The sequence below is a fragment of the Nansenia antarctica genome (genome assembly GCF_963989245.1).
Source record: "Nansenia antarctica genome assembly, chromosome: 4".
NCBI lineage: Eukaryota > Metazoa > Chordata > Actinopteri > Argentiniformes > Microstomatidae > Nansenia > Nansenia antarctica.
Window position 1 is genome coordinate 19,509,720 of NC_137689.1, and position 9,759 is coordinate 19,519,478.

General features: G+C 42.2%; 2 protein-coding genes across 2 annotated transcripts; both read right to left on the reverse strand.

Annotated features, from left to right (window-relative positions):
- Positions 1-69: 69 nt before the first annotated feature.
- On the reverse strand, positions 70-5,971 carry LOC308155830 (protocadherin gamma-A12-like; the record flags this gene model as incomplete). The annotated part of the gene is made up of 2 exons (XM_080529202.1): positions 70-1,908; positions 5,507-5,971. 2 exons carry the CDS (start codon positions 5,969-5,971, stop codon positions 70-72), a joined length of 2,304 nt encoding a protein of 767 aa, XP_080385328.1.
- Positions 5,972-7,389: 1,418 nt separating this feature from the next.
- LOC308155831 (protocadherin gamma-A11-like) lies at positions 7,390-9,759 on the reverse strand (the record flags this gene model as incomplete). The annotated part of the gene is made up of 1 exon (XM_080529203.1): positions 7,390-9,759. One exon carries the CDS (start codon positions 9,757-9,759, stop codon positions 7,390-7,392), a length of 2,370 nt encoding a protein of 789 aa, XP_080385329.1.

Below are 9,759 nucleotides of genomic sequence, written 5' to 3' on the forward strand. Positions count from 1 at the left end.
AAAACATTGTCCATCCTCCAAATGTGCGATGGACAAGCTCAGATACCTTGGAATTCAGAGTGGTGGAATTCAAATAAGTTCAAGCAGGTTATAAGCAGACTCACAATCATAAGCAATCATGTATTCATCGGCGATAACGTTAAAAGCATGATTTACCTCGTATGTGTCGCCTGCGCTGTTCAGTGTCTCGATACTTTCTCCAATGATCTCAACTGGACTCTTCTTCATTGTGTTATCAGCACGCAGCGTGTTGTCATTGTATGGTGTAACAAACTTGAAGTCACTGGTGCGTGAGCCCGTTGTCAGGTATGCGTCATAATTGTAAGAGCTACGGAGAGTTCCAGCTCCATCCACCTCTGCATAGTTGGGAGGGAAATACGCGCTGGGAATGGTGACTGCTCCATCAAACAACATTCGAGGCTTTCTCCTGCGGCAAAACCTCACGGCCACGATGAGAATAATGAAAGTGATGAAAAAGGTGGAAACGGACACCAGTGCGATGATCAGGTAGGAGGTTAGTTTGGAACTACTCCCATCATAAGACATGTCTTTCAGTTCTGGAACTTCAGCCAAGTTGTCTGATATAAGTAAATATACTGAACATGTTGTAGAGAGAGAGGGCTGTCCGTTATCTTTCACTGATATAACAAGGTTCTGCTTCATACTGTCAGATTCTGAAATGTCCCGCTGTGCCCTGATCTCTCCGCTGTGGAGACCGATAGTGAAAAGTCCCGGATCAGTCGATTTCATGATCTGATATGAAAGCCACGCGTTCTGTCCAGAGTCAGCATCCACAGCTATCACCTTGGAAACAAGGGACCTCGCCATAGCAGCCTTGGGGACCATTTCAGTCATCAATGAGTTCACTGCTGAAGCAGGATATAATATCTGTGGAGAGTTATCATTCTCATCTGTTATGAAGACACTCACAGTCACGTTACTGCTGAGCGGAGGAGAACCATTGTCTCTGGCTACAACGTGGACTTTGAAGCTCCTAAACTGTTCATAATCAAATGCTCTCACAGCATGGATCACCCCTGTGTCTCCGTTAATGGATAAGAATGACGACACTGGAACACCGTTGACCTCACTGGGCAGTAGAGAATAGACCACTGTGCCGTTCTGTCTCCAGTCTGGGTCTCTGGCAGTAACAGAACATATAGAGGAGCCAGGCTTGTTATTCTCAGTCACATAGGCGCTGTAGGATTGTTCTTCAAATACAGGTGGATTGTCATTGACGTCAGAGACAGATAAATGAATAGTCTTTGAGGAGGAAAGGGGTGGAGACCCTTCATCAGTGGCAGTGATTGTGATGTTATAATCTGATATCATCTCACGGTCTAGTTTACTTGTGGTGACAAGAGAATAATAATTTTTGATTGACGGGTTTAATTTGAAGGGAGCATTTTGTTGAATGGAGCAACGGACCTGTCCATTTCTCTCTGAGTCTTTATCTTGTACATTAATAATTCCCACCTCAGTGCCAGGTAACACATCCTCAGGAACGGGGCTGTTAAGAGATGTTATATATAACATGGGTGCGTTGTCATTCACATCTGTGATTTCGATAATAATTTTACAATTCGAAGCTGACCCTAAACCGTCCTTCGCCTTTATGCTTATTTCATGATACGTTTCCTCTTCAAAGTCAATTGGGCCCATGACTCTTATTTCTCCAGTGGTCTTATTGATAGAAAACAGTTTCGCTGCTCTGTTACTTACACGACTAAACTCGTAAGTCACCTCTCCATTCAGTCCTTCGTCTGCATCAGTAGCAGTTACTGTTGTTACTACTGTACCTAACGGAGCGTTTTCGGGTAGACTGACCTTGTAGACATTCTGACTAAACACCGGAATATTATCATTCGCATCTAAAACTGTGACGTGTATAACAACAGTCCCAGACCTCTGAGGAGTCCCACCGTCAACCGCAGTCAGTATGAGGTTCATCTCCTGCTGTTGTTCACGATCAAGCTTTTTTTCAAGAACTAACTCACTGTATTTTCCTCCGTCTGGGTTTGTATGAACACTTAAACCAAAGTAGTCATTTTTCTCAAGGGAATATTTTTGAACTGCGTTTTGTCCTATATCTGCATCGTGAGCCTCGCTTAGGAGGAAGTGAGATCCCCTATCGGCTGATTCACTGATCTCTAGTTCAATGCGGTTATCAGAAAATACTGGTGAGTTGTCGTTAATATCTTTGATTTGCACAATAATACGATGCAATTCCAGAGGATTCTCTAACACAAGCTCGTATTTTAAAGAACAAGAAATCCTCGACCGACACAGCTCCTCCCTGTCTATTGTTTCAGCCACAACGAAATCTCCAGTATTCAGATTAATGTCACAATAACGTTGACCACTGCCATCCATATTCAAACGATTTTTACGAGCAGAAAATCCTCGCGCATCCAGCCCCAGATCCTTAGCCAAGTTTCCAATCACAGATCCGCGTTTCAGCTCCTCCGGAATCGCATAGTTCATGTCTCCAAGGCTTGTCCGCACTAAGAACGTAATCAAAACCAGAAAGCACGTCGAGGCTGATACTGATAATCCAACGTGTTCCATAATCCAAAACGGTATTCCGACTCCAGAGGGGTATAAATATGCTATTCAACCTTCGCAATAAAACATTTACTCCGTAGGTTGATTGTGTCCAACAAAATAAACGCTATAATCTGTCCGAAGTCGACGATGGTTTGTCACACGCCACAGAAAAGATATCGTCCCTCCTATGGGTAAACTGGGTGGAGATGTGCATAACGTCTAATACGTAGTGAACAGCGACACGTAGAGTATTCATTAGAAAACTACAATCCAAATCTTCTAATCACATTTCTAGATGTGTTGCAATTCTAATACAAAGAATGCAATTAAAGTTAAGCAGTAAAACATGTGATCGTGAATACCCCGTAGGTAAAACATACAGTATGTGCCCACAACAAGTTAAAGTAATTACCAAGACCTGTCAATAGTTTGGTAAATAATTAACAGGACAAACTTGCTGTATAGTTATAGCTCAGTAGTCATTACACCGTTTCCCCTTTCAATGCGCTTCTGTGGGCTGTCCACATGTGTGGTGCTGAAACGACTAGGCCTGCTTAACTGACGGGCTGTGTCCGTAGTGGCGACCACAATACTTCGTATCAATTGACACCTCATCTCCAGAGGTCTAGCTTGATAAAATATCCCTCAGATTCTAACAGAAATGTGTTAGCATGCTGGTGAACTACACTCAAATACAGAGAGGGAACTTATTGCCTGAATGCAAAATGAAAGAGGCTTATTCGCCGTGGAAAATAATGTATTGAAAAAACTGCAGTTGAAATAAACAAACTATATGTATATTTACATGACATATTGTAGTTGCTGTCTCTGCTGTTATAATGCCACTCCAATTTATATTATTCAGGATAACACACGCACAACGCAGGCTTACGCAATACATAACGTTAGGATGACAGACTCGTTAACGTTGAAATGCCTTTATGCGTTGCATAGTGAAGAAATACGCGTCAATACATCGTTTACCCCTACAAACAGAGCTTGCTACGACTAGCAGGCATGAAGTAGCCTATTACAAGATATCAGCTCCAAAAAAAAAAAAAACATCCTCTAAAATGCTATAACAAGACATGAGGTGAAATTGAAGTCAAGTAAGCTTATATATTCAAGCAGGTAGTCTAAAATAAAAAAGTATAGCATTTCATAGCGACCTGCCATTTCTATATTACGTTAAGTAATTATGATTTACCTCGTATGTGTCGCCTGCGCAGTTCAGTGTCATGATATTTTCTCCAATGATCTCAACTGGACACTTCTTCATTGTGTTATCAGCACGCAGGGTATTGTCATTGTATGGCGTGACAAACTTGAAGTCACTGGTGCGTGAGCCCGTTGTCAGGTATGCGTCATAATTGTAAGAGCTACGGAGAGTTCCAGCTCCATCCACCTCTGCATAGTTGGGAGGGAAATACGCGCTGGGAATGGTGACTGCTCCATCAAACAACATTCGAGGCTTTCTCCTGCGGCAAAACCTCACGGCCACGATGAGAATAATGAAAGTGATGAAAAAGGTGGAAACGGAAACTAGTGCGATGATCAAGTAGGAGGTTAGTTTGTAACTATTCCCATCATAAGACATGTCTTTCAGTTCTGGAACTTCAGACAAGTTGTCTGATATTAGTAAATATACTGAACAGGTTGTAGAGAGAGAGGGCTGTCCGTTATCTTTCACTGATATAACAAGGTTCTGCTTCATACTGTCAGATTCTGAAATGTCCCGCTGTGCCCTGATCTCTCCGCTGTGGAGACCGATAGTGAAAAGTCCCGGATCAGTCGATTTCATGATCTGATATGAAAGCCACGCGTTCTGTCCAGAGTCAGCATCCACAGCTATCACCTTGGAAACAAGCGACCCCGCCATAGCAGCTTTGGGGACCATCTCAGTCATCAAGGAGTTCCCTGCTGTAGCAGGATATAATATCTGTGGAGAGTTATCATTCTCATCTGTTATGAAGACGCTCACAGTCACGTTACTGCTGAGCGGAGGAGAACCATTGTCTCTGGCTACAACGTGGACTTTGAATCTCCTAAACTGTTCATAATCAAATGCTCTCACAGCATGGATCACCCCCGTGTCTCCGTTAATGGATAAGAATGACGACACTGGAACACCGTTGACTTCACTGGGCAGTAGAGAATAGACCACTGTACCGTTCTGTCTCCAGTCTGGGTCTCTGGCAGTAACAGAACATATAGAGGAGCCAGGCTTGTTATTCTCAGTCACAAAGGCGCTGTAAGATTGTTCTTCAAACACAGGTGGATTGTCATTGACGTCAGAGACAGATAAATTAATAGTCTTCGAAGAGGACAAAGGTGGAGACCCTTCATCTGTAGCCGTTATTGTGATGTTATAATCTGATATCATCTCACGGTCTAGTTCAGTTGTTGTAACTAAAGAATAATAATTCTTAATTGAAGGATTTAATTTGAAGGGAACATTTTGTTGAATGGAGCATCGAACTTGTCTATTTCTCTCCGAATCTTTATCCTGTACATTGATGATGCCCACCTCAGTGCCCGGTAACACATTCTCAGGGATTGGATTTTTTAAAGATTTAAGAGATATCACGGGCTCATTATCGTTCACGTCAGTGATTTCAATAATAACTTTAGCAAAAGAGGACAATCCCGACCCGTCCTTTCCTTTGATCCGTAATTCATGAATCGACTCTACTTCATAATCAATTTTTCCGCCAACTTTAATTTCCCCCGTTGTAGGGTCAAGTTTAAACAATTGATTCCCCTCATTTGAAACACGACCGAAATCATAGGTTACTTCCCCATTAGCTCCCTCGTCAGCATCTGTGGCTCTAACAGTTGCCACCAAAGTATCGATTGGAGAATTTTCCGGTATCATGACTTTGTAGACCTTTTGACTAAATACTGGAATATTATCGTTTGCATCCAGCACAGTGACGTGTATGACTACTGTACCAGATCTCTGCGGATTTCCGCCGTCAATCGCAGTCAGTAACAATGTCACCTCCTGTTGTTTTTCACGATCCAGCTCCTTGTCTAAAACTACCTCGCTGTATTTCCCTCCGTCAGAGTTCGTATTAACAGCTAAGGTAAAATGGTCGTTCCTTTGTAGGCTGTAGCCTTGAACAGCATTCAGTCCGATATCTGCATCGTGAGCCTCATTGAGAGTAAATCGAGCGCCTTTGTCTGCTGATTCTCTGATCTCGAATTTCACGACATCTTCCGTAAACTGTGGGGAATTATCATTAATATCTTGTATCTGAACAACGAGGCGGTGTAATTCCAAAGGATTCTCCATAACCATTTCATATTCCAATGCGCACGAAATCCGCCGTCCGCAAAGCTGCTCCCTGTCAATTCTCTCAGCAACAACCAAATCACCAGTACTCCGATTTATTTCACAATAACGCCTACTGCTGCCATCCATTTCTAAACGAGCCTCTCGAGCTGAAAGTATGTTATGATCTACCCTGAGATCATTCGCAATATTCCCGATCACAGATCCCAGTTCCATTTCCTCCGGTATAGAATAGCTCATATCTCCATTGCTGTCCCGCAGAAGGAACATGAAGACAATCAGATCGAATATCCAGACCGAACGAGAGAATCCTTTGTATTCCATTGTCAGAATTAACCAGATACCAACCACACTCTTGGTGACTGCGTGAGATCAAAATGTAAAAAAAAGACTGAAGATCAACAGCCCAATATTCAGTGCTGCCGATAGATTTGTTTTCTACGACCCTCTCTCCCTTCTTTACATATGACATTAGAAGGTGGAGAGAGCTATATTCCACAATAGTTGGTGAATAGCGACACACTGAGTACTTTTCAAAAACTGCAATAGGCTTCAAACAAAGTATTCCACATGGAAACAATTAGCCTATAATGTAAATCGTGCAAATACAATGATATTACTTTAGGTAGATGGTAAAGTTTTGTGCCAATTAGTACATTTCTAAATGTAATACATATCGTCATGTTGATTTCGATTTGAGCAATTAAAACAAACATGGTCAACTATAGGCTACACTTTTGTGGCATGTAGATTTTTTTTTACATGTGCGCTGTTCGCAGTTCTCGTTTCCAGAGTTGGTGTAAGCAAGCCCGTACGCAACCGTTTACTTCAACGAAACCCATGTAAATAGGAATTGTAGCATAACATTTAGTTAGGGTACACGACATGATAGAGTGTAGGCCCTAATTCACATTAAACATTATCAACATATCCTAGAGGAAAGCATTTCGCAAAGGCCTTTACATATCAATGAAAAAGTAGCTTGTTGGCGCTGTCTACATTACTGGTTCTGAAACGGAATTGTTGGAATCCTTGTTGAACAGCAGCAATTGGAGATAGGATCGCAAGACTGTTGAAAAAACATCGGTTTCTCTCTGGGCTATTGCAGTGTATCTTCATTGATAATGCTTTGCTAAATATTCCAGCTCGAAAGGATAATTCATCGAAAGAGAGAGGGGATAGGCCAACACTCTACCCGTACATTACAGTAGCAAAAATCACATTCGGTAGCATATAATATATATCCATTGGCCAATGAAATATGTCTGCAAGATGTAAAGTTATCTTAACTTCGAAATACATTGCTAGCGTTTCAATTCTATATTAAATGGCATATGGTTGTTATAGCTACATTAATGTAAGGTTATTGCTTCAAACTTCTAAAAATGCACATGGTATAAAAAGGACACGACGATTATACTAGCCAATTAAAATATTGTAAGACATGGAATAGCTTGGGCATTCTCAAAAAGTTAATCATGTACAATTCATAATAATTGCTTACAATGTTCAAATCGTGAGAGAGAAAACACATTAGTGCAGCCATGTTAGCTCACCTCGAATTCCCCAGCGGTATTCAGCATGTGTGTGCTGTCCTCAACCGAGATGTTTAGGTTCTTCTTCAGAGTGTTATCAGACAGTAGCGTGCTGTCGTTGTATGGCGTAACAAACTTGAAGTCACTGGTGCGTGAGCCCGTTGTCAGGTATGCGTCATAATTGTAAGAGCTACGGAGAGTTCCAGCTCCATCCACCTCTGCATAGTTGGGAGGGAAATACGCGCTGGGAATGGTGACTGCTCCATCAAACAACATTCGAGGCTTTCTCCTACGGCAAAACCTCACGGCCACGATGAGAATAATGAAAGTGATGAAAAAGGTGGAAACGGAAACTAGTGCGATGATCAAGTAGGAGGTTAGTTTGGAACTACTCCCATCATAAGACATGTCTTTCAGTTCTGGAACTTCAGCCAAGTTGTCTGATATGAGTAAATATACTGAACAGGTTGTAGAGAGAGAGGGCTGTCCGTTATCTTTCACTGATATAACAAGGTTCTGCTTCATACTGTCAGATTCAGAAATGTCCCGCTGTGCCCTGATCTCTCCGCTGTGGAGACCTATAGAGAAAAGTCCCGCATCAGTTGATTTCATGATCTGATATGAAAGCCACGCGTTCTGTCCAGAGTCAGCATCCACAGCTATCACCTTAGAAACAAGCGACCCCGCCATGGCAGCTTTGGGGACCATCTCAGTCATCAAGGAGTTCCCTGCTGTAGCAGGATATAATATCTGTGGAGAGTTATCATTCTCATCTGTTATGAAGAAACTCACAGTCACGTTGCTGCTGAGCGGAGGAGAACCATTGTCTCTGGCTACAACGTGGACTTTGAATCTCCTAAACTGTTCATAATCAAATGGTCTCACAGCATGGATCACCCCCGTGTCTCCGTTAATGGATAAGAATGACGACACTGGAACACCGTTGACCTCACTGGGCAGTAGAGAATAGACCACTGTACCGTTCTGTCTCCAGTCTGGGTCTCTGGCAGTAACAGAACATATAGAGGAGCCAGGCTTGTTATTCTCAGTCACATAGGCGCTGTAGGATTGTTCTTCAAACACAGGTGGATTGTCATTGACGTCAGAGACAGATAAATGAATAATCTTTGAGGAGGAAAGGGGTGGAGACCCCTGATCCGTAACAGTGATCGTAATGTTATAATCTGATATCATCTCACGGTCTAGTTTACTTGTGGTAACCAGAGAATAATAATTTTTGATTGAGGGGTTTAATTTGAAGGGAACATTTTGCTGAATGGAGCAGCGGATCTGTCTATTTCCTTCCGAGTCTTTATCTTGTACATTAATAATTCCCACCTCTGTGCCAGGTAACACGTTCTCAAGAACAGGACTGTTAAGTGATGTTATATATAACATCGGTGCGTTATCATTCACATCTGTGATTTCTATAATCACTTCACAATTTGAAGCTGAGCCTAATCCATCCTTTGCCTCTAGGCTCATTTCATAATAGGTTTCCTCTTCAAAATCAATACGACCTCTAACTGTTATTTCTCCGGTGGTCTTATTAATTGAAAACAGTTTCGCTGCTCTCTTACTTACACGACTAAACTCATAAGTCACCTCGCCATTCAGTCCTTCGTCTGCATCAGTAGCCGTTACTGTTGTTACTACTGTACCTAACAGAGCGTTTTCGGGTAGACTGACCTTGTAGACATTCTGACTAAACACCGGGATATTATCGTTCGCATCTAAAACTGTGACGTGTATAACAACAGTACCAGACCTCTGAGGAGTCCCACCATCAACCGCAGTCAGTATGAGGTTCATCTCCTGCTGTATTTCTCGATCAAGCTTTTTTTCAAGAACTAACTCACTGTATTTTCCTCCGTCTGGGTTTGTATGAACACTTATTCCAAAGTAGTCATTTTTCTCAAGGGAATATTTTTGAACTGCGTTTTGCCCTATATCTGCATCATGAGCCTCGCTGAGGAGGAAGTGAGTTCCCCTATCGGCTGATTCACTGATCTCTAGTTCAATGCGGTTATCAGAAAATACTGGAGAGTTGTCGTTAATATCTTGAATTTGCACAATAATACGATGCAATTCTAGAGGATTCTCTAACACAAGCTCGTATTTTAAAGAACAAGAAAGCCTCGACCTACACAGCTCCTCCCTGTCTATTGTTTCAGCCACAACGAAATCTCCAGTACTCAGATTAATGTCACAATAACGTTGACCACTGCCATCCATATCCAAACGAGCCTTACGAGCAGAAAATCCTCTCGCATCCAGCCCCAGATCCTTAGCCAAGTTTCCGATCACAGATCCGCGTTTCATCTCCTCCGGAATAGCATAATTCATGTCTCCAAGGCTTGTCCGCACTAAGAACGTAATCAT